Source organism: Carettochelys insculpta, chromosome 8 (assembly GCF_033958435.1).
Source record: "Carettochelys insculpta isolate YL-2023 chromosome 8, ASM3395843v1, whole genome shotgun sequence".
NCBI lineage: Eukaryota > Metazoa > Chordata > Testudines > Carettochelyidae > Carettochelys > Carettochelys insculpta.
In genome coordinates this window covers 21,746,412-21,772,511 of record NC_134144.1, presented here as the reverse complement: position 1 = coordinate 21,772,511, position 26,100 = coordinate 21,746,412, and the positions used below count along the sequence as shown (strand labels likewise).

At 41.6% G+C, this 26,100-nt stretch overlaps 1 protein-coding gene across 1 annotated transcript in view; it reads right to left on the bottom strand.

The window, feature by feature from the left end:
* The window catches only part of COL5A2 (collagen type V alpha 2 chain), a 201,123-nt gene extending 175,903 nt beyond the window's left edge, over nucleotides 1–25,220 (bottom strand). The window contains exon 1 of the mRNA XM_075001919.1: nucleotides 24,946–25,220. Coding sequence (XP_074858020.1) covers nucleotides 24,946–25,051 — 106 coding nt within the window. The 5' untranslated portion in view covers nucleotides 25,052–25,220. The remainder of the gene's footprint in view (nucleotides 1–24,945) is intronic.
* Between the last annotated feature and the right edge of the window lie 880 nt (nucleotides 25,221–26,100).

The window sequence follows — 26,100 nt, the reverse complement described above, 5'->3', positions numbered from 1 at the left end:
TCCAGTTCCTAGGGGATTCCATCAATAATGCAACCAATCGGCTCAAGCCTCCACCCAGTAATCTGGGACAATCTCACCCACCTGCTGGGTGCCTGCAAGGCAGTTCTTCCCCTCTGGCAAACACAGAGACTGAGAGAGAAACAGCTTATAGAATGTACCTCTGCCTCAGCTCTCCACTCACAGTCCAGTCCAGACCATACCAATCTAGACTTCACAGGTACATCAGTACGGAAACTTTTGCTGCATCCAGGCAGGAACTCTTGCTGGTTGCTTACCCACTGCACAGCACCCGTTGATTTGTGGGTTTGGCTCTAGGCAAAATCCCGTGGCTTCATCTCTCTGTAGCTTCAGATCTGGGCCTAGTTACAAGAAGTGTAGGATCCACCAGGGTAGATTCTCACAAATAACTACAGACCCTAGCAGTGGTCTGGGCTTTTCCTGTCTTTGAACACAGAAAGAGAACTAGTCAGCCTAAACTCATGGCTATAGGATCAAAAAGAACACAGCACTCCCTTCTATTTCACAGTGCTATGCTGAGGGGAGCCCTATGTGATCCGCATCTTACACAGCAATGATGACTGCCCTGTATCCCCACAGGGATTTCAAGCATTAGTGATATTCCACAGCTCTTACACTGGACGATACCGTAAGTGGTGACTTTACAATAGGTGAAACCCCCTGCTTTGTGTGTTATCCAGCAGGTCTTGCAAAGAAAGCAACTATCTGTTTGCATAGACACACCCTGAAGCTCTTCCCCTTCCAAGTAAGTGATCTGTAAAGAACCCATTCCTCAAATTCCTGCTTCCACATTCCTTACATATCTTAAGCTAACACAATTCACCTTTTACCATAGAGCAGTGGTTTCCAACCTTTTTTTTGGGGGCGGGACATTTTGACAAATCAGGAAGACTTGATGACCAAGTCAATTCAAAAACCAGGCATGGGGAGGAAGGGGAGCAGTGCCTTAACTAGCTAATTGTGTGCCTCAGGCAGGAATATAAAAATCACACCTCCTCCTGTTTCATAGTAGCTATTTCATAGAAAAAGGGAAAATACATTAATAATAAAACTAAGTTTATTTTAGTTAATTATTTTATTATTATAGTTGATCTCAGTTGTGGTGGGGGAAGGGCCCTCATCCCCAAACCTCTCCCACAGCTTAAACCCCAAACTCAGAGGCTGGAGGGGCTGGGGCGAATCACTCTCAGGGCCTGGAGGAGTCACACTCAAGAGCTGGAGGGGCTGGGTGTGTCACGCTCAAGGGCTGGGGGGTCACGCTCAGAGGCTGGAAGGAGATACAAACAAAAAATGAAAAAGGACAAATCAGCTACGTAGAACAGAAGTGGGGACCAAACAGGGAAGGGTGGGGGGGGTGAAAATTACTTACTGCAAGAGTCCATTAAGTGGCTTGCCTGGGATGGCTACAAATATCAAAGGTGGAGAAGTTCTTTGTAATGCATAATTGCTTCTCTGTTGATAGAGATAGCTGCTGGATGTGGCAGCTTTAAGGAGCTGCAAATGGCGTCTTTAAGAGCCACACGCAGATACGAGCTGCTGGTGACCCTTAACAAATCTAATCATGACCCTTGTTTGGGTCCCGACCCATAGGTTGGGAAACCCTGCCTTAGAGGCACACCATGCCTTTTGCTAAGATCAGACATATCAGAGCACGATTTTTACCCTTCTAGGCATTTTACAAATGAAACAACCAAGGTAAGAAAGAGTGTAGTATCCTGAGCCAGACTCTGCTATCCATACTAATTTCTAGCAGTATCATACTCTCCCAATTGGGGTGGGCAATAAGCTGGATGTAGCTCACCAGTGTTAGCTCCTCTGGTGGGCCTCCAGTGCTATAATGATGTTCATATTCAGAAGTACGGCTGCTCACACCTCCCATTGGCTGGGAATGGGAATCCAGGGCCGAGGGGAGCTGCGAGTGGCTCTACCTGTGGACATGCATGAAACATCATGCAGGAGGCTTGCCGGGGCTAATTCTGGCAAACCACATCTGGCCCGTGGACTGCTTATTGCCTGGCCCAGCCGCAAGTACTCTGAGTGAAATAAATGAGATGTCTCATGTAGCAAGATGCAAAAACAGGCAAAGAGGTATTTGGAGGTTTGAGCTGCATTACTGTATAATGATATTTGTGTCATAAATTTATCATATTGGAAGTCCTGCCCTAGCAAGGTGGGTAGGCAGGAGATTGCTTGTCACATTAGAAAAGGCTTTTTCTTCCAAGAGCCAAAGCAAAGCCCACTGAAATCAAAGGCTTCGAGTAGGCCCTCATTGCTCCAATAGGGAGATTGGACATAACAGTGCTCTGAAGGTATGTCTACACTGTACTCTCAGCCAGGTTTGAGCCCAAACCTTGCTTCTACCCATGGACAAATCAGTCTGATTCAGACCAGCAAGCACTCAGAACCCCGGGTCCTAGGAATTTGCTGGAGATGGGCCAGTGCCCCAGCCCCAGTGTGACTTGAGTCTACACCCTGTGATTTTGCAGAGTGGGCTCAAGTCAAAACCCAGCTCACAAGGCCTGGGCAGTGGTCTCATGAAATTCAGGTACTCCTGGGTGGCTCTCCAGCTGATGACGATAAATGTTTTAAATATCTCGTTTCAAGTACCCCTAGCTGCCGCAAGAGCCTCAGCTTTCGCTAGGTATGCACTCTCATTATTTGCCAACTTGTTCGTCTCCTGTACTCAGTAGATACATATTCTTCAGTACTCTGCAAACCTTCATTCACTTTTGATTCTTGGGAGTTCATATCTTTTCAATATAACTTTCAGTTTCAGATTTGAACAAACTACAAAGTGGATCTCAGCCACAGTTACTCAGTGCTAAGCCCCACTTCATTCAAAATCACATGGACTTCAACTGAGTTTTTGATTTCCAACAACCTTCACCTCCTGGACTGCATTGCCTAGTTTGGGGTATCATTATGGAAAGTTTGCACAACACTAATATTCAAAAATAAAGTATACTTAACAATCTTATGCTATAGTAGTTTAAATAATCTGTGCACATACTTACACTCCTTTGTTCCAACATAGTTAATAGAAACATCAAAACACTATTACAATAATCTAGGCCCACCATAACTAAATTAAGGCAGTACTCTGTCATTTTTCCTAACCAAATATATCTCCCACAAGAATAATTTCCTGAACATCCAGTGTTGTATTTGAAAAAATATGAAGCCACAAGAGAAATCACACAGTGTCCCTTGAGTAAAGTAATTAACCACGGGTTTAACCTTAAGCATCTGCATTCCCTCTGAAGGCAGTGGAACTATTCATGTGTTTGAAGTTCAGCTCTTAAATACTTTGCTGAACAGGGGCCTGAATCATCAAGCATTTACTTTCTATTAGTGTAATCCTTCTTCCAGAAGGAGTCAGCAGCAGCCAGGGCCGGGTTCAACATCTAGGCGTTCATTTTCATCCATCTCACATAGAACCAGCTCGAGCCCCCACCCAGTAGCCTGGGAAATTCACACACCCCTGGGCGCCTCAGAGAGGCAATACTTCCCCACTCACATGCACAGAGTCTGAGCGTAGAAAAAAGAAACTTTTAATGAAAGAGGCAGGAAAGTCATATGGCATAAGCTTGTGAAAATACCACACCCAGAGTTCATAACCACCCCTCAAGTAACTGTCCCAGCTGAAATGGCTTGAGCAGTGTCCTCTTCCTCTCAGGCTCACCAGTCCAATACTGTAAGGATGCAATCCACACACCCAAACTTTCTCCGTACTTGCCTTCAAATGCCCCACTTACAACTCTGTCCAGTCCGTGCAGATCCTGACCCATCACCCTGATGCATTCCCTCTTTGAGCCGGAGGCAATGCCACCTTTGTGCTGGTCCAGTGTTCCGCTTGCCCCTGCCAGCTGCCCTGCTGGCCACTCGCCATTTCTCCTACCAGCTGCCCATCAGTCGCTCCTGCCCACTGCCTGTCTGCTGTGCTCTGCTGGCCCTTTGCTCACTATCTTGGGAGTTTTGCCATAGGCAAAACCCTGTGATTCCAGCTCTCTGTGGCTTCAGCTACCCATGGCTTCAGGTTATAGTGGCATTCAGCTCTGGGCCTAGCCACAGCATCTCAGTATCCACTAAGGTAAATTCTCACAAAATAACTATAGACCCAGCTTTAGATCTATTTTTGAACAGTTTGTGAGTAGGGGAAGAACTAGTCAAACCACCCTTATAGCCATATGGCCAAAAGACTCCCCGCCAGCTGCTTCAACCACTACCCCTCCCCACTTCAACCTCACAATGCTTAGATGGAAGGAGCCCTGTGTGATCCATATCTTACACAGCAGTGATAACTGCCCTGTACACCCACAACAACTTCAAGCATTGGTGAGATTCCACAGCTCTTATGCTGGGTGATAGCATAAACTGTGACTTTACAACAACATATTGTTTACAATAGACAAAACCTCACGGTTTCACTTGCTACCCATAAGGCTTTGTTTACCAGGTATAACGTGCACACCTTTACATTTTCATGCAAATGATCTCTAAAGGACACATTCCCCTAATCCGTCAGCAGTATTGAGCTCCTGCTGGCACATTCCTTACATAAGTAAATCACATTCAAGTATGTATTGCACAAACTATGTATGTCTCAGACAGCGTCTGTAAAACAGACAAATTCCACACTGCAGCTGTTTCCTAGGAAACCAACATGTAGCCTTGAAGTACCAGACTGAACATATTGGAACAAAGCCACAAAGAGAGTAACAGCTTATCCCCACTCTTGGAGTTATCGTGGATAGTTCCTTGAAAACATCCAAGCAGTGTGCAGAGGCAATCAAAAAGGCAAATAGGATGTTAGGTATTATTAAAAAAGGGATAGAAAATAAGACAAGGAGTATCTTACTGCCCCTATATAAATCTATGATATGCCCACATCTTGAATACCATGTGCAGATGTGGTCTCCTCACCTAAAAAAATGATATCCTGGCACTGGAAAAGGTTCAAAAAAAGCCAACTAAAATGATTAGGGGCTTGGAACAGGTCCTGTGTGAAGAGAGGCTACAAAGATTGGGACTTTTCAGTTTAGAAAAGAGGACACTTGGGAGGGACATGATAGAGGTATATAAAATTATCACAGGTGTGGAGAGGGTGAGTAAGGAGAAGTTATTTACTTGTGCCCATAATGCAAGAACTAGAGGACACCAAATGAAATGAATGGGCAGCAGGTTTAAAACTAATAAAAGAAAGTTCTTCTCCACTCAGCGCATAGTTAACCTGTGGGACTCCCTGCCAGAGGAGACTGTGAAGGCAAAGACTATAACAGAATTTAAGAGAGCTAGATAAATTCATGGAGGTTAGGTCCGTAAAAGACTTCATCTCTTTCAAAGGGTTAAAAAAATAGACATACACTAATAATGAAACATTCTGTACTATGAACAATTTACAACTGGTGGCACTGGGATACTATATGATCCTTCCTCACTTGCTTAACCATAAGGCTTAAAATCCACCATAAAAAATGTTTTACATGAGAGTTGTCAATAGGAACAAATATAAGAAATTTGAGGAGACTTAGGCTACATCTACACTAGCCCCAAACTTCGAAATGGCCACGCAAATGGCCATTTCGAAGTTTACTAATGAAGCTCTGAAATGCATATTCAGCGTTTCATTAGCATGCGGGCGGCAGCGACACTTCGAAATTGCCGTGGATTGCCGCCGCGCGTCTCGTCCAGACGGGGCTTCTTTTCAAAAGGACCCCGCCTACTTCGAAGTCCCCTTATTCCCATCAGCACATGGGAATAAGGGGACTTCGAAGTAGGCGGGGTCCTTTCAAAAAGGAGCCCCGTCTGGACGAGACGCGCGGCGGCAATCCGCGGCAATTTCGAAGCACCACTGCCGCCCGCATGCTAATGAAACACTGAATATGCATTTCAGCGCTTCCTTAGTAAACTTCGAAATGGCCATTTGCATGGCCATTTCGAAGTTTGGGGCACGTGTAGATGTAGCCTTAGAGTCAGACTTTACTAGGAAAAAACCTACAGGATTTGATGCAAAGTTCTGGACTTCTAAGCAGCACTGCATTCTGAATTCGAGTCCAAAGAACACAGAGATCCTTATGGATTTCAAAGAAAACCGCTCTGTGATCAAAGAAAGGATTCTTTGGCATATGTTTCTCCCATAGGATCTGGACCCCTGGTTTAAATCTTAGTTGAGCTGTCCAAGCTCGTGAGATTTCTTGAACTGCAGGAAACAATCATGGATTGGCAAGGAAATCAATGGGACAATTTAATAGGACTTTTCTTCAACTTCTACAACTCAGTATGACCCTTATTTTTATTGTGTACAAATATACTGAGGCATTTATGAGCTCTTTGTTTCCTCTACCTCACTTGTGAACTAAAGTACACCTGCCATTCATTGTATATTGTACATATATCAGTGGTTTATGCCTGTATCTGAGTTAAATAAAATTACAGAATCACAGAATCATACGGTTGGAAGGGACCTCAGGAGGTCATCTAGTCCAGCCCCCTGCTTCAAGCAGGATCAACCCCTACTAAGTCATCCCAGCCAGGACCTTGTCCAGCCGGGACTTAAAAACCTCAAGGAATGGAGAATCCACCACCTCTCTAGGCAACGCATTCCAATGCTTCACCACCTGCCTGGTGAAGTAGTTTTTCCTAATATCTAACCTACACCTTTCCCTCCATGTATTTTTTGAGATTTGAAATGTATTATCTGTTTGGAATAAAAGTTATTTATAGCTGGATTATTTGTGCACCATTACTGATGGCTGGATCTACATTTCTAAAAATAATGTAAAAAATGGCTGGTCGGTTTTTCCATTATTCTGGAGTGAAAATAGAAGCCAGCAATCTCCTAAAATCCCAAGGCTTTCTTACCTTCACTCAGTCAATGGAGCTTACTGCTGTGATCTTCCTTTTGACTCCTATTTGCAGACAGACATAAAGTTCATTGAGCATAAAATCTAATTTTTTATCTTTGCAAAGGCATTCATAAACAAGAAATCACTACAGCTTGCATCTAGTTTATCCCCTAACTCCCTTTTTTGCCTCGTTATGCTTCTGCTCTAATTCTCTCTCCTTGGAAAGTCTACTGTTTCATACTGTACATTTTAAAATACAGTGAACACAAGAATTCTGTAAATCACAATGTGAGGCTATGTCTAGATGGCACCCTAACTTCGAAATAATCTACACAATTTGCACTATGTAAATTGCATAGCTTATTTTGAGTAGATTTTTGAGGTAACGCCCTATTTTGAGGCCTCCTTGTATTTCTCAGGTGATGAGGTTTACAGGGATGCCAGAATAGTGCACCCGTTATCTTGAAACTCTCTATGCGCATTGCACAGACCAGGGCAGGTACCTTTGTATCTCAAAATAGTGCTCACTGTGTAGACATAGCCCGAGAGTCCAGCACAGAGTCAAGCATGTTTAAATGCAGTGCTGGAATCCCTCAATCTAACTCCACCCAGAAATTAAGTGGAGTCTTTTTCACTAGGATTTGGACTGAGCCTTACATTACCAAGAAGATCTTAAGATAATCAATCCGATCAGTAAATCTGGGAGTAAGACATAAGGTGATGTATGATGAAATATAACTATTACAAACAGTCTCATGTTTTGTTTGTCTGCGTGTACAGGCAGTTAGCTCTTGGAAAGTTTGTGCTTCTTGTGATGTCAGTCTTCTCGGAAGCAGTGCCTACCATCCATAAATGTTGGTTTATTATTATTTCTGAGGTTCCTCCAGGATATGCCCACAAAAGTATTATATTATTACTGTTACCTCGTGGATACTCTGTGTTTGGTATTATACAAACTCACACAAGGATATTATTGCTTAACCCAGGGTCATAAAACCAAACAGTAACAAAACATCATATGCAATAACTATGACATACAAATTTACTTCAGTTTTTTTAAACCTCCATTGTCCATACTTACCCATTCAGTTGGAAGCTCGAGAAAGTTGTAACGAGGAAATACATTGGATCATTAGAGTAGTTATTTGGAAGTTTTTACAGTGTGAGGCTGTAAGTTATGAAACAGAGTTTTAATATTCAGTGTTACCAGAGTACCCATATTAAGTTGTTGGCTTTCTTCTCCCACATGTCTCCATTTTCCATGTTCTGTATACTTTGCCTGTCCCAATGCTTGATGTCTCTTACATCAGTGCTTCACTTCCTTTCTTCCTTTTTTTGCCAACACTTGTTTCCATATTCTGAGACGTTTGCCAAAACAAGCATTTAAACATCTGGAAATCATCCTGCATCATTTTCACCAGTGAGATGCATTTGTTTCAAAAGTAGTTCCCAGGCAAACCCCATTAAAACATTGTATTTCCTTTAAAAAATCTTTCCACATATTTCCTGGCTATAGAGTATTGTGTTCCTTGGAGAATTCAAGAGCTTTTTTCTTCAATTTAAAACCAAACTTTACTGCACTGAGCTAAGCTGTAACATCCTACAGAAATGTATCTGACTGCCCCTAAAGAATTTAAAGTAGCCATGTTGGTGAAGCCACTGATGAAGCTCTAAGGGCACTGCCGATGTTAGGAAATTATAGACTAAGTATATTTAAAATTAATGTGGATGGTTACATTTAGCTATGCTTCTTTTTGACATGTGCAAGATAAAGTTAAAAGAGATCATTCTCCTTCTATTATATTTCTATTTCTTTAAAACAAAACATTCTAGCAGCTAAAATATTTGTACGAGAATTCAGTAGCAAAGATATGAGACTATACTGTACTTAACGTGATAATAAAATACATCACATGCTATGACTTCATACTAGGACTATAAATGCTTCAGCCATAACAGCCCCAACAGTGGCTTTAATTATAGAGCCACCCCTCCAATACCCACTCTCCGACTAATATAGGTAGTGATTTAAAGAACAATTAATCCAATGAGATGTGAGGCATATGCCTCATACTTCAATTTAATTTCATTACGTGAGAGACTCAGAAGAAATGCTGTTTTCAGGCTTCACATTCCTAAAGGGACACTGTCAACACTAGTAGGACCCAAGCGACACTTAATAAATATTATGCTTTTGGTGTGGCTGTTCTTCCATTCAGCGTGGCTGCCCCATGGCTGTGAGTGCTGTAGAAAAAGAAGGACTGTACTTTATGCAACTCCTACGCCTGGGATACCTTGTCACCTATCTAAGAGAATCACCTAGCTGAAAAGCATCGACGTCTATTTCAGCCTTTCCTTTAGGATACGGATACATTTTTCAGTGTGGCAAAGTCCATTTAAATGTTTGAGTTTGCATTTATTATTATTATTGCAAAGGGTTGGTTTACCCGCTTTTCTGAAAATCAATAGGGGAGGAAAAACCAAGACTCCATGCCTGTGGCTTTTTTTAAATAATGGAAAATACAAACTATTATGGATCCTGTGTGCATTAGATGAGTCATGTGAAGGTACAACCTCCCACTCACACTGGCACTGAGGATCCTTGGGAAACATGGCCACATCTCACACCCCATACATCAATAAGAATTTCTTGTTCTGATGCACCCCAGAATAGCAGCCCCAAAGCACGAGGAAATCTAAGCAAGATACACAAGTAGGTAGTTACATGCAATAGCCGAGAACCAGTTAAGTCAGCTACAGTCGGAGGAAAACATCACTGCCCAAATGACAGGTAGGTAGCACCAGGCCTTAAATAACTGCATACACCCAGTACAATGTGGATACACACAAAAGGAATAGGAACGGGAATAGTGAGTTTAGGGATCAGGCACCTGGAAAGAGACAGGAAAAACTTCAGGAAGAAGCAGGAAGGCTACATTACACAACACTTATCAGATTACCCTTCTATGCTTTGTTGTGGCTCCTCCACCCAGATGAAAGTACATATCTTCACTGGTGCTCAGTAAAGTAAATATGTGCATGTGTAGAATGGCATGGATAGGAAGACAATGTTGCAAAAATCGCTGGTTGGCTAGAATAATATCCATACACTTTTCTCCAGCTTCAGTAGGTCATGTCTTCAAAATTTCCACACAGCACGTGGGCTTCTGCTGACTCAAGGACACATGAAAGACTAAGCTCCTCTATCCTCTTATTTTCTCTCCTATTTCAGCATGTTAAGCACATTTGTCTCCACTCTGTGCCATGTGGCAGGGAGCAGGATAGAAGCCACAATTTTACTCTCTTTCGCTTCCGTATTGCAGTGCAAACTCAGCTCCGATGTCCTGCCCATTAACATGCACGAGCATCTTTCAGCATTTCTCACATGGTAACTCATGTTTCGGGTTATTTTTCCCTGGCTGGACTATGACCGCTTGCATTTTTCTTAACTGATTCTGATCTTATTTTCTGCCAATATTTCAATCATTTCCAACAACTCCTTCCCTAGTGTCACCTATGAATTGCATTAACATACTGTTTCTCTCTTCTTCCAGGCCATTATTGAAGCCTTCTTCAAACTTAGACCTAAGGTAAATCCCTGCCATGTTATACACACTGGACTCCTTCACCAGCTAAAGAGATGACTGTTCATCTTAATCCAGTTGTTCAGCTAGCTCTCAGCCCATGAGCCCTGTTCATATCCAAGCCAGCATTAACCAGTCTCGAGTCTAAATTTCCATGAGATTTTGTTGATTTCCTTATTAACAAGCATATATTATTACAGGTTGAACTGGACATGACCAGTTCTGAATTTCTGGTGGACCAGGGGTGATCAATGTTTGTCCCTCTGTTTCCACCCACCCCCACCCTTGAGTCTCCCCTGCTGTTGATTCTGGGGCTCCTGCTCCAGCCACCCACCCCCACCCCCAAAGTTCTGCTGCTCCAGCCCTGGAGTGCCACACCTTCACTGCTCCAAATGTGGGCTGCTCCAGCTGTCCAGAAGCTCCACTGCTCCAGCCAGCTGGGGTGAGAGGGACCAGTTCTTCCTTAGCCCAGCAACACTTCTAGCCTCAGCCTACCTGATTTTTCCCATGAGCGCTCCAGCCCTAGAGGACCCTCAGGGTCACTGTCAATGCCAGATCAAGGGTTTTGGTGGACTAAGGAAGTCTGGATTCCTTGAGCTACGTGTACGGTATTCCCATCATGCACTGGATTTGTAAATCTGAGGGGGCTGGATGAAGTTTGCGTGGTCTTTCCCCTAACACAGCAACATTAATTTTTAATCCCATAACACACAAACATCATTCTAGTGTAGTACCCAGAGGTACAGAGACCTCATCTGGGGAGAGTGAAGTCTCTGCTCTACAACCATCCTTTGCTACGAGCCAGCTGGCCTTTAGCTCATGTGGTAGAGTGCAGGGCTTTAGACCCTGTGCTTTCAGGTTCTACCCCTCATGCTGGCAACCCAGGTCTGATCATTGTTTCACTAGAATCAGGTCAGGATCCCTTTCAGGGAGGTGCAAAGGGGCTGAAACCCACTTTATGAGTCTAGCTCTATGGGGCATTTCTGCACTACTATAAACACTGGCAACTGTCCTGTGTCAGCTCACTTGGGCTCAGCAGGGCCCACAGCCACCTCAGGCCCCAGGGTAAGGTGGAAGGGGGGTCCAGCTCTTTGCCTCCAGCAAGGGCAGAGCCAGGAGCAGTCAGCCCATAGCAGCGCCAGTACCGCAGCAGGGCCTGACCTCACAAGTGGAGTAGTAGAGCAGCACTGCCACAGCACGTGAAAGGGTCCTGAGACATCTGCTGTCTTCCCCCCACCCTCCTGTCAGCAGGTGTGCATAAGCTTATAGGGCTCAGGCTGCAAGGTCAAAACCTGCAGGGCAGACATTCAGGTTCAGACTGGAAGCTGGACTCTGGGACTCCCCTCCCTTATGTACCCTCAGTTTCTTGGAGAGATCCACAAACATTTCCAAAAGCTTCTGTCCCAGCTTTCCCAGGTGAACACCTGATAGAAGGTTTAAAAATATAACACGCTATCCTTGTTGTAGAAATTAAGCCTAGAAAAGCTTCATCTAGTACAGAACACAGAAGCCACCTTGCTAAGCAACAGTATCCACTATGAACACATCTCCTGAGAGCACCACGCCTCTGCACTGGCTCCCCATTGAGCACAAGACCCAATAAAAGGTTTCCATTTTCATATTCGAAGATCAACATGGGCTTGGCCCTAGGTAAGCAAGAGATCACTTCTCCTTCCACAAGCACAGCCTCTCACAAGTATGTTTCAGTAGGCAGAGGCTCATGGGGAGAAGGTCTTCTGCAACAGTCACCTTCTCTGAGGCTGTGTCTACACTAGCTCCCTACTTCGAAGGGAACATGGTAACTAGGGTGTCGGGAGATTATTAATGAAGTGCTGCGGTGCATATGCAGCACTTCATTAAGCTAATTCTCCCCCCGCAGCAACTTCAAAGTGTTAAACTTCGAAGTGCCAGTACACGTGTAGCCACAGTTAACCTGCTGGTACTTCAAAGTGCCTGGGCAACTTCGAAGTCCCTTCACTCTTCAAAATTGCCCAGGCACTTCGAAGTACTGGTGGGTTACCACAGCTACACATGAGCCGGCACTTAGAAGTTTAACACTTTGAAGTTGCCGTGGGGGAGAATTAGCTTAATGCAGTGCTGCATATGCAGCACAGCCCTTCATTAATAATCCCCCAACAGCTTACTTGCCATGCTCCCTTCGAAGTAGCGAGCTAGTGTAGACACAGCCTGATAGCTTCAGAGGGGTAGCCGAGTTCCTCTATATCTTCAGAAACAACAAGAAGTCCTGTGGCATCTTATAGATTAACAGGTAATTTGGAGCATAAGCTTTCACGGGCAAAGACCTGCTTTGTCAGACGATGAACACATCTGATAAAGCAGGTCTTTGCCCTCAAAAGCTTTTGCTCCAAATTTTGTGTTAGTTTATAAAGTATCCTCTGATTGGAAACTTGTGAGGCTGCCCCATCAGTGTTTGACTTTTACTGGATGAGTATCTTTCCATTCAGGAGCCTAATCTCGTAAAAAGCCAGGTTAAATAGAAAGGTGTCGAAAGAGCACATAATACCTTAGTAAAAGGAGCACAGATGGATTGATTTGGATTTCACTTTAACAATTCACTGCCCATACACCATCAACAGCTAAGACCTGTGGCAACTGACTCACCAACTTCCTGCCAAAGAAGAAATCAGGAAGAGAAGATGGTGATGGATTGGACATACGCTCAGAAAACCAACCACCAAAAGCCTTACACTGGAACCCCCAAGCAAGAAGAAAAAGTAGGTGCCCAAGAAACACATGGAGTAGAGACCTGAAGTCAGACACTAAAAAAACAGGATACACCTTGTCAGAGCTGGAAATGATCGCCCAGGACAGGAGATGCTAGCAAATGGTCATCAGTGGCCTATGCTCCAAGATGTAGGCGTGGAAGAGCCTTACTGCTACTACTACTTAACAATTCATAACTCAATGTAAATTATTTTCCCTAAAGTAGTAATGAACATTAAAGACAAGCTGTAGTGTACTTGATTCCCAATGATACACCATAGCCTACAGGAGGTAGCAGGGTTTCAGTTCTTTGCTTCAACAGTACTGATAAACAGGCATCTAACATATGAACTTTTAACATTTGACAAACTTAACACTAACTGTAAATAAAGGAAAGAACATCTAAGAAAGGCAGAAATACTTGTTACGGGGCAGCAATCACAGTAGCAGTTAATCTCTATTTCAGCTTTCATTGTATTTAAAGCTTTGATAGAATTCAGGAGAGATATTTTGAAAAGCTGGAGAGAAAATGTTTTAACTCAGATTGCCTAACACATTTATGTCTGAATTTCTACACTTTAGTTCATTTCCTGACCTACTTGGATGTTTAATGCCTAAGGCATTTAAACTCAGAGTGGAAAGCGAATTGACAGATTAACTAAGCGACTTCTTCCACAATCTCTTGGTAAAGATACCGAATTTGATTAACCCTGGGCAGTCAGTTTGCGTCTGTTCAAAATATTTTCTCAAATTTACTGTGACAACACATGTACCCAGGAAAAAGGAAAAGAAATTCCACTAAAAGGAAGGATCACTTGATGATTTTCTGTTCTGTTTATTCCCTTTCAAGCACCTGTCATTGACACGGTCAGAAGACAGGACTCCGACCTAAATGGACTTTTAGGTTCTTCCTACATGGTCATTCTGATGGTCTTTGGGAAAGTTTCCGACTGTCTTTTAGGTTTTGCTTCACTTTTACTCAGAAGTAAATATTTGAATCTTGATTGAGATATTCCTAGATTCAACTAGATTTCTAGAAGAACTATTCTACATGAATTATAGACAGGAGGTATGGATTATAACCAACAGTACCATAGGAATAGCTCTTGTCGAACTGAGAGATAATTTCATGATGAAATTATCAAGAGAACAGAGGCACAGCATGAAAACTCTCACATCTGCCTATTTTACTGTGATTCTGAAGAGTAGAACACAAATACTGTGAGGTTAATTACATCACATCAAAGGAGACAAGAAGCAGAAATATCTGTATGTAAGTTAGAAAGAAACTCTGTTAAATCATTTTTTTTACCTAAAATATTTCACAGATAGTTATTGAAAAACATACAGCTTCTGAAGTAACTGCAGCAAGGCACCACTTACTATCCAGCAGGTCTCCTTGTAGTGTGCTATGCATTTCTCTTCTCCAGAAACTAAACCCAATACTTGCATAGCCCAGTCTTCACCAGCCAACAGAGAACCATATAGCTGTGCACATAAGCAGGCCCACTGACAATGGGGATAGGAGGAGTCAATTGCCCCAAGGGCTTGCAATTCAAAGGGGCTCAGAGCTCCCAGTTGATGCTGCTAGTACCACAGCAGCAGCAGTAGTAGCCAGAACCTGGATTTGCACTTTGCATGGCTCTGAAGGCTTGGAGAAGGGACCTGCCACAGGCTGGATGGTGGTAAAGGCTGACTACCCTCATCCCCACCCCTTCCAACAGAGGCCCTTCTGGGGGTGCAGAGCCAAGCCCACGCAGATACCTGGCCCTGAGGCCCACAGTGGCTGTAGGCCATGCAGTGCATAGGAGATCAATACACTGTTGCCACACTCCTGGTTCTCTGATAGTCATTCTTAATTTTCATGCTTATCTAACACATGACCTTTGAGCCGCATGAGCTGGTGGGATGTGGTCATGCTGAAGTTGTCTCTCTCTTGGAGAGCAGCAGCCCAGCAGGCAATGGAAATTTTGTGTTTTCGTTAGAAAAGATCGTGATGCGCAACAGGTTGGATGATTGATCTCAGTTCCCATAAGTGCTAATGGTTTATCAGCATCAAAAGCTTTGTGTATTTTACGGTTTTCATAACTGCAAATGAGCCTCGAACAAAAACTGCACGTGCACAAATCCAAATCTACACACCGATGGAAGCGCACGTTAAACACTCAGGGGGTTGTGGAGACTCCCTGAACAGCTGGTGACTCTTACTCAGAATCAAACACAATACAATATGGCTTGTTGTTAAGAAGAAAGCAGACATTATGGACCTCCCTATCAAATCTACACACTGCAAGTACAATTCCATGCTAAATTGTAACAGATGTGTAAATGATGCATACAAAATCATTTTCTTTGCTACACATATTGGTTTCTACCATAAAATATCATTTTGTACAGAAGCCAATGAAGAATTCAGGTCCCTAGCTGAGATACTCTGGAAGAGCCACATCAGCATTTGCTGCATTACTTCTTGACCTAAAGCTTCAAGTTTAAGAGTACCAGAGCTGAAATATACTGGACAAGAGCTAGTGAGTAAAGCACATACTCATATTTACATATTCTTCCTCACAGGCTTTTGAGAAGTTATCTAAAATGTGCTCCTAATATGCTTTGCATTCCTGGTAAACAGTGATGGTAGCAATTCAGTTTACAACAGACTACTCGGAAAGGACTAAATTGAAAAGAGCAAGCATTCTTCAGAAACAGAACTAAGAAGGTGTTCTAAAATATGAGTATTAGGAAAATAATGATTACACTTAGATATGTTTAGAGGACCAGTAATACATGTATTAAAGGATCGATTCCCCTGTCCATGTGTCTGGTAATTCCCAATGATGTTAATAAGAGTTATGTTGGAAAGAAGACTACTCAGAGTCAATCCACATAAAAAATCCATATAATCAGTTTATTTGTTGAACAGTCCATATGAAAGAGAGTTCACTTTTACTGTTTCATACTGTTAAACTAACATTGCCTTTTGTTTACTTAAAAGCAGAAGAATAATACGGTCAAATAATAATGCACAATAACGGAGTCAAAACTAAAACTGTCCAACAAAACAGTTAAACAATAGATCGCAACATGGAACAGGGTCAGGGCACCCATGATCTGATACAGGGTAAAGAAAATGAGGGTCCTTTCACCTATTAGAATTAAACAGATAAATTGTGCACATCCTGGCAACAGTTTATGCTGATGTTAAAAAGAATGTAGTGAATACTGAGTAGACATGGAGATGAAGCTATTCCTTCATAACTGTACTTCTTAAAGATTCTGATGTTCTTTTCCAGATTTCAGAACTTAGTTTTTGATTTGGAACCTTTTCTGATGTTGAATATTTAAATATTTTCTGTGAATCTAGTCAAACACCTCTTCTAGGCAATGGGCAATCATTAGACTAATTTTACTGGGAACAGGATCAGACCCTAAGTTGTTGTAGGTAAATTCAGGTGCATCTTTGTCTCTCGGTCTACGTATGACAGCATGTTCCTGAAGATCCATTAACAAATTACTGTGTGAACCAGTAAGGGGAGTTAGATTTCCCAGCTCTAGTAATTATTCTCCTTGCTATTACTTAGGGTACATTTTAAAAATTCTCTTTGGCTTCATTTGAATTTAATATAATTTTGGTTAAAAGTCTCAAAGTGTGCAAGACGGGACGAACAGAAGTGACTCGGGCCTATGGACTGGTTAATTAATGTCCAATACATTTTGCATCTTTGATAATTAGCGTTGAACTTTTTCCATGCAGCATTTACAGAACTTCTTGGATACATGCCATGAATTCTGAAAAGGTATCAAATGCTTCCTATTATCTGAAACATTATAAACACCAAAACATTCTTTACAGCACTCTATTTCAGGTAATACTTCTGGCAACCTAAAGAAAAACACTACATTTCCGGACAATTTAGGGGCTGATCTTTCAGCCCTTTCCTGCTGGGATTAGTTTCACTGGTATTATACTGAGGTACCCCATCCAATGTCTTCTGAAGTCCGTGGAAAGCCCCATTAACTTTAGTGGGTTATGGAACAGATCATTAGATACTGTAGGGATGGGTGCTAATAAAAAATGTTAAAAAATGGGCTAAATGAGATGGACCAAAAAACAGATCCAAAAAACAACCAGAATCAGAAATGAAATGTTACCTAATCATGGAATTAATTTGCCTAAGTGGATATACCACGGCAAACCAAAACAGACTTATAGGAGGAATATTTACCAGGAGGTAAACAGCCTCTGCACACAGGGCTGTTACCCCATCCAGATATTGTGTCACTGACTTTAAATAGTGGCACCTTCTCATTATCAGTGGCTGCTCAATCACACACTTAATTCTGCAAGTTTCCTTTATCCTTATTAAAGATGCTTTAGTCTGCACAAGATTTGTATAACTTCCCGTAGTATAGAAAAACTTTTACTGCAAGCTAGCATACAATACTATATTAATCCCTCTACTACCCTGGAAGCAAGATATGACTGTACATATCTGAAGCATGGTGTCACCTCAGGAGTACCTTTTATTGTTAAAATGTGGACTGTGTAACTGTATGTCCTACTGGAAGACATTATATGACAAATAAGTTAAAATGGAGTGTGTTCTAGTGGTTTTATTTCAAGTCGTAGCTGTAGTTCCTGATTTCATTTCAACCTGGAGAATATATATTTCTGTCAACGGGCAGTTCTGTTGATTCCTTTCTCATTATAGATAGAGTTAATACATGCGGCTTTATCAACCTATCTTATATATACAGTTAACACAGAAGTTAATGTTATACAGGTATAATGTTTTGGAAGTGTAATTCAACATTGTTAAATATAAGTGTGTATGGAAATATACATACCTCAGAGATCTGAAAGGGACCTTGAGCAGCCACTGAGTCCAGTCCCTTGCCCTCTTATCAGTACCAGTACCAAGCATCCCTGAGAGATTTTTTTTAAACCTATTTGCCCCAGATCTCTAGTCTCCTCAAGGACTGAATTCACAATCCTGGGTTCAAAGCCAATACTCAAACCACTGAGCTAGCCTTCCCCACTTAACGTTGTTAGATTTCACCACTAAAGTTAATCAACTTCCAATTATTATTTCCTGAGAAATCACCATCAATATAAGTGACTCAAGTTTTAGTATTGCTAAAATAACACAAACCTACAATTGTGACACTACTTCTCAAGCCTGTGAAATTATTCATTTTAACGAAAAACAAGTGACAGCAAAGTGGGACAGAAAGAGGGGACAACACCAACACTTACAACAGAAGTAAAAATATTGTACCAAATGCATCTGTAGTCTAATTTTCTATGTCTGCAGATCCAGGCACTAATCTGCGGCGCCCGGCCTTCCTTCTTATGCAATGGCACCTATAAACTGTAATGATGGACCCCCTAGGTCATAAGAAAAGCCAAGCTGGGTCAAACATTGGCATTTAAATAAATTGTATTTTTCACATTCACAAGGTGCTACATTTTTGGACTTGCACAAGTAAATATGTAAGTATGCAGCAGATTGTAATATTTCAATCTGCAAAGTTGTCAACTGAGATTTCATGCTGCGAGTCTGCTGATATTATTGCATGTTCAATCCCCAATAAGCTTTTGTTATAAACTAAAATTCCAGGTTGGCCTGATTTACTTTATTTTTGCCTTGTGTACTTTATTACATTAAGAATGGACTATTCCTTTGTTTACAGGAGCAATGATTCAACTGGAAACCCCTCATGTCTCCTTCAGTTCAAATGAAAATCCATTGGGCCAGCGCTTGGGGATTTATATTTTTCAAACGAAATTTTCTAAGAAGTTTTTCCCATTCTTAGAACAAAATGTACAAAAATGAACAAGTTCTAAGCAAACAAGTCTCAGAGACAGAAACTTAGTAGAAAACATCTAAAATTGTGTAGCTATTAGGACTGGTCAGATGTTTGCAGCTGGAATTTGCTCTGCTTTTTATTCCTTGGAACACAGTTCATTGCCTCTCTCGCTTTACTGAGAAAAGTAACATAAAAGAACTGTCACATTATAAACATTCTTATCTTCCTTCACAACCACTAGGGTCCCCATTTCCCCACTTCCCCCAACTCACAATATCTTTTCTCTCACAAAGTGCTGTGTGGTCTAGTTGTTTAAACAAAGCAGGGGGAAAAACAGAGAGTGCCTGGATTTTAATCCTGATCATAGGCAAATCATTTAACCTCTTATAGCTCAGTGAACCCTGATAAAAACCTGCATGAACCACACTGAGAAAGGATGCTGTTTCTAAGCTGGATTTTCCTGTGTGCATATATTATAAAGTCACTGCTGTTTGGCAGAAGTTTTAAGTTTTCCTTTTTTGCAAAAAAAGAAAAAAAAAAAAAAAACCGGAATGTAAGAAGGGAAAAGTAGGTTCCTGCCAAGTTAACATAGTGGCCCTTGGAATGTATGTTAGTAAATAGTATTAATGGACTTGATCCTGCCATCTCAAGAGCAAAGATTGCAAGATCAATTCTAACTGAGCTAATGTTAAAATATAATAACTCTTAAGAAAATTAACATTCAACAGGAAATGATGCATGGGAGTGTGAGAGGGAGGGAAAGGGGGGTGAAATCATTATTGGTTTCTATGGTAATAATCTGTATTTATAAACACTGTGGTGAAAATTCAAGTACTACAAGGCAGAGCACATGATTATTTTTAAATTCCTCAGTAGCTAGGATATTGTACAAGTATTCAGCAGATTGCAATTGTGAGAACCTCTCTGTCTCTCTCCCTCTCTGCCCCCATCTCTCTTCCCAACAGGCTTTGTAACTTTGAAATAGACTGGACCCTCTCCCATGTTAGGAAGAAATCTCCAAGAGTTTCCTCTTGCAGAGTTTTGTCTACATAGCTCCCGGGGGCAGGGGGGAGCACTGCCAACCATGAGCATTCAAAATCCACAAGTCAGCTCCAAAACTAAGTTGTTTTCAAACTACATTTCCAATCTTTATTTAAGTCCACTCCCTTGTATTAAGGCAGGACAGAGCCTGGACCATTCCTGACAGATATTTGTCATCTGTGATGTTAAAAATGTACAGTGGTGGGGATCTCATGAGCTCCTTGGAAGCCTGCTCCAGAGCTTTAACTACCCTTATAGTTACAATGATTTTTCTAGTGTTTCACCTAAATCTCCCTTTCCTCAGTTTAAACCCATTACTTCTTGCCTTACCTTCAGCAAGTATGGAATACAGTTGATCATCTCCTCTTTATAACAGCCCTTAATCTATTGAAGAATAGTATCAAATTCACTCCCACTCCTCTTTTCTTGAGACTAAATATGGCCAGTTATTTTACCTTTCCTGACAGGTCAGGCTTCATACCTTTAATAATTTTTGTTTCTGTCCTCTGGACTATCTCCAGTTTATCAGTATCTTTCTTAAAGTGTGCCTCTCTAAATTGAACACCATTATTCAAGCTGAAGCCTCACAAGTGCCATGTATGGCAAGAAATATACTTCCCATTTCTCAGATCTGACACTGCCCTCAGTACACATCAGAACGATGTTCACCTGTTTTCTAATTGCTTCACATTGTTGATTCATATTCAGTTTGTGATCAGCTAGAACTCTTAGATCCTTTTCATCAGTATGACTGCCTTACCAGTTCTCCATTTTGTATATGGGTACTATATTTTTCCTTCTTGAGTGTAGTACTTTGCACTTGTCTCTATTATTTTTTCATCTTGATTAAATCCTGTCCCCTAAAGTGCTTGCAGCCCCTTCCAGCATGATGTCATTTACAAATATTATAAGCATATTCTGAATTCCATTATCAAAGATTTTAATGAAAATACTGAACAGTAACAGACACAGGACTGCCTCCAGTGGGACTGCATTCGATTCATCCACTCAGTTCAACAGTGAGCCATTGATAACGATTCTTTCAGTGCAGTCTCTCACCCATCTTATAGTAATTTTATCTACAGTGTATTTTCTTAGTTTGCTCATGAGAGTGTTATGTGGTACTGTGTCAGAAGCCTTACTAAAGTCAAGACATACATATTCACTGCTTCCCCACATGCGCCAGTAACCCAGCCAAGGAAGAAAATTAGATTGGTTTTGCATGATTTGTTCTTACAAACCCAAAGCCTTCAGAGGTCATATTTTCCAACTTCCTTTTGTTTCCATAAAATCCAGATATATCTGTTTCTTTAAAAAATGGAGGCAGAGGCTCTCATGTAATTGGATGACTCCAGGAGCTGAGGTTTTAAGAAAAAACACTAGATTATCTCTGAGGCCGGTGTGGGGACAATGTGTGTATCTTCCAGACCTACAGTCACACCATACATTGCTTTTTATCCCTGCCTCCAATTTAGCCAGACCTCATCTCTTTTCCCTCTGAGTAGTTCCCATGGCTGCCTAGGCTGGGAGTGACAGTGTCACAAAGAGAAAAGATCTTCTCTATGGGAGGATCTTACTTGGAAAATTCCCAGTTTTTAAGAGCTTCCTCACTCAGAACAAGACAAAACCATATGGTCTAATTCAGCTAAAATATCCATCAGTGGGAACGGGATTGGTCTCAATACATGTGAGACTTTACGGGTGTAACAAACTGGAATACATGCAGGAGACAAACAAATTTTCCACATTTTGGAGTAAGTTGAACCACAAGCCAATAAGAGAAGCAACCTGAACCACTTGGAGACTATAAGAACACACAAAAATCCAGGAAGTTATTGCCATAGGTAAGCAGTACCATACCCAGATAGAGTTTGGAGCAGATTACAAAACTTCTTCCACTGAGGCAATTCACAGCAGCTCAACTCAGATTTCAGACAAACAAGAACAAAGGACGTGACATTATAGTTGTCTGAACCATTCACTCTTGTGGAATAGCAATAAATATAGAGTTTAAGAAAACTGGCAGAGAGCTGGCACACAGGCAAAGAATGGCCTAGAAGCATGCAGTGGTTCTGCCACAATTTCCCCTTGAGCCCTAAAGCAAGAGGGAAAGGATCTTAACTCTACAGGATAATGCCTACTCCCAATGTTCAGTACAGACCAAGTATTGGAAGGCCATGTATGGGCCACTAACCATAATTCCAGCCAACATTTGGCCTCCATTTGGCCTTCCTGAACTCCTAAACTAGCCTGGAATTTAGACTGGTGACAAACACCCTTCTCTCTACCAAGGCATTTATAGCACACTTACCAGTCTGGTATCAAACTGCACTCCAAAATGATACTGTATGATGGCAAGTTCTATAGTTAGGCCTACCACTATTTTACTATTTTGAAAATTCAATTATTTTAATGTGCACTTAACATGCCTTTGACATCTGTAACTACTGCCAACCAAGTAATCTTGTCATGACAGACCATCCCAGAGCAAAATGATATGCACTGGGTATTGGGGAAGAAAGATTCCGTAAGGAAAGAGATTTCATTTCAAAGTGATTATAAGCATCACAGAGAATTGATGAAAGATATATTTGTTTTTAAAGTCTGTTGCACCTACTTTATCAGCCTCTGAAATTCATCCAGGAATTTTCTTTCTGCTTTACTACTGTCAGTCAAGCTGTCCTTCCACACACTCAGACACCCTGGTCTGATGCTGACCCTCCTTATAAATTCCCTTATTGTATTAGCAAAGGTTGCGTGTTTTTCCCCATTTCCTCCCTGTTGGTAGATGTCTTATTTATTTTATATTTTTAGTGTGGGAATGCTAAATCAATGCAGAGAGTTCTCAATTTTTTCCAAAAGCAGCAAGACTGGTAGCCATTCTAATCTAAGATTTCCAAAATGCCTCTCCCCAAACATATAGCCCATACCTGCAATCATTTGTTTTCTATCACTTCAGGGCATTTTGTGGGTGAGGGGAGGGAGAAAGGAAAAGGCTGAAGCTGTATTGAATCACTTACACTATCGGACTCTATGCACTGTTCTCAGATCCTTGCAGTAACTAGCATGGCATCAAAGGTGAGCTAAAGATAAACTAAGCTGGGAATTTTTTTTCATGTATGGGCCTAAATCAGGCTCTGAATCAGAAATGTAATGCTATTTTTCATACACAATAAGTCCCCATAATGAGATCCAAACAAACTATAGGGATGAATTTTTCCCCACTTAAATACAATTACATTTTCTTTCCAAGTAACAGAAGAGTTCTTTTTTCACACCAACTGTGGCAGGAGGAACTGTCTCATGTAATTAGACTCAGTACAGAAGACTGCATTCTTACACAGAAAAAGCAATAACTGAAAATGATGCAAGAAAGAAGTTTATTTATGACAATACATTTCACAATCTGGCCTATCAAATGCATCTTGCTGTTTACTGAGAGTTCAGTATATATAAAGTGCATTTGAAAGTGTATTGTTACATCAAGGGCTTAACCCTTCCCACAATAGCAACAAGCAAATAAACAGCACAGGTTATCCCCGCAGAATTCTCATTTAAAATTTGCCCTTTTTTAAAGTTACAAGAAGGTCATAAAAGAAGTTAGAAGTTTTATGTTCTTCATTTAATAGTCTGATATTCAACATCTAGCTTTTATAAGGGGTTCTTGCTTTATGGAAACCATTATATCTGAAAAATGTATAAGACGTGCCTCACTTTACGGGAAGCATGTGAAATACACTCCCAAGATTACACAAAGTGCCCCCTCTGTAGGGCTTGTTATACAACATACAGAATTATAAACTTCTCATTTTCCCCCATGGGACTACAAACATTTTCACACCAGTTTTCCTATGTTTTTTCCATCATGATTTGAATCCCCATCATGTATGCACTTCACCGTATTGAAGATTTATGGGAGAGAATTTAATAGCAAGACATAACAAAAACAAACTGGAAACTGCATGGCAGGAGGCAATGAAATAGCTGCAATTTGCATTGAATTTTAGCCTATTTATCATTTCTATTTCTTTTCTGACTCACCTCCGCAATGATTGATTGTGTGAAACCTAGCCTAGGGCACCACACCTACTAGATGAAACAAAACTGCTCTTTATACTTTTCAAAGAGACTTTACACACTGACGCATCAGGATTTGGCAGAATAGCAGAAAAAGCCGTTAGAAAGCCTCCTGACTACCCAACACTTTCTTACAGTTACATGATATTAAATACAGAGGATCTTAAAGCATGCTATGCCACATAAGCCAAATACTAAGTTTGCTTCCTGCCTTCAAACATCCCAAAGAAAACTATCAGTGGTCAGATAAGCAAATCAAAGGGGTTGGGAAAAGCAATAGAAGAAAAGCCTGGACTCTATCAAATCCTGTCACTGGGAAGTAGAGAGAGAGAGAGAGAGAGAGAGACCACTTGTATGTATTTTCCCAAACAAAGAATGCAATAAAGCAGATGCAGCTCAGTTTAGAAAAGACTCCACCCTGCAAAGCTGCTGTGTTTATTCTCTGAACTCAGCTCAGATTGTTCAGGCTACTCTCCAACACCAGACACTGCATTTAGTCTCATCCCAAGCACTTTCTTTTGTTGAAAGTTTCCAGTCTCCACAGCCCCACATGGAGCTAACGTTAGCTAACCCTAAATGCTCCACCGAAACAATGTGCATGTAATTGTTCTCCCCCAGTCTGCAAAACAATGCACTGAAGGCAAGAGGCTTGAGAACCTTTCAGAGCTCCAGCTTTCAAAAATTCAGTTGTCTTCTCATCAGATTCCCAAGGTGCAAACCTCTCATCCTCCTTCTTAGCATTTAAACCAAAAAGTCTTACAATTACTGCATCCCAAAGGCATTCTATTGTGCTTTTGTCCAAACTAAGCAACAAACACACTGCATATAAAGAAAAAAGGGAAACTCACCATCCTCAAATTCATCTTGAAATTCTTGTGCTTTTATTGTTACAAATTGCCCTAATAAAGCAGCAAGAATGAAAAAAGTTCTTGTTTGCACCCAGATTGCCATCATGTCTAAATATTAGACATGTGTATCCTTCTGGGCAGCAAAAAGTGCAAATTGTAAGGTTATTTTAGCACCATGGAGTCAGCTGTGGGATCTTTTTCTTTCAGCACTAGCTCCAGGACAAAGTCGGCAACCCCCTTTTTTCAGCACCAGCTCCGTCACAGTCTGCAAACACTTTTTTGGAGTGATGCAGCTTTAAATAGGAAGAATGCTGCCTCCACTTCTTTTCCTGCCCCTTTTCAGCTTGTTCGGCTCACAGTCATCCAGTCCCTGCCAAGCAACAGTCTGATTGATGGTGAACAACCGAATCAGAATTGGCTTCACTTTTCCTTGAACTTTCCCTTTTACGTATATATTTTCAGGAGCTTTTCCTGCAGCTGTATAGTAAAGAGAATGTATCAGAGCAATTCATTATGAGACTCAAACGTATTTGAACAAAAGGGTGCTGAGAAAAGTGTTATCTGCTACTCAGACACATTCCTGGCTGCTGAAAGGGGCCAGGCATAGGAGAGTATATACCCTGTCTTTACCCCCTTCCAAGCTGCCAGCAAGAGGGTCTTCCCTTCCCTTTTGACCACTGAGATAAGCTAAACCATCCACCTCCCTCTGGTATCTACCACCTCCCCATCCCCTTGAGACACCACAAGAGCTACCCATCCTCTCTAATTGGCAAAGGCAATTTCCCTGGTTCCGTGCCATACAAGGCTCTTGCCTCTCTGCCCCCAAGTCATGGGGGCTGTCTCCATCTTCTGTCTCATCTACTGGGAGGAAGATACCAGAATACTGCAAACTTCTGAAGAAATACTACTGCCCTGCAAGCTAGAATGGTGGTATACCTACTTACCTTTCCCCAGTCAATGTGCCTCTACCCTCCAGCAACTGAAAGAGGATCTACCTAAATAGTCACCTCCATTCAATCTTTGGGAGTGCTCTACTTAACATCCCCATCCTGGGGGACAACCATCTGAAATCTCTACACTCATCTAGTAAATAGAAATAGATTCTATGCTTCCTTACCTCTTTGTCCCAACGCAGCTCAGGGGCTGGGAAAGCTC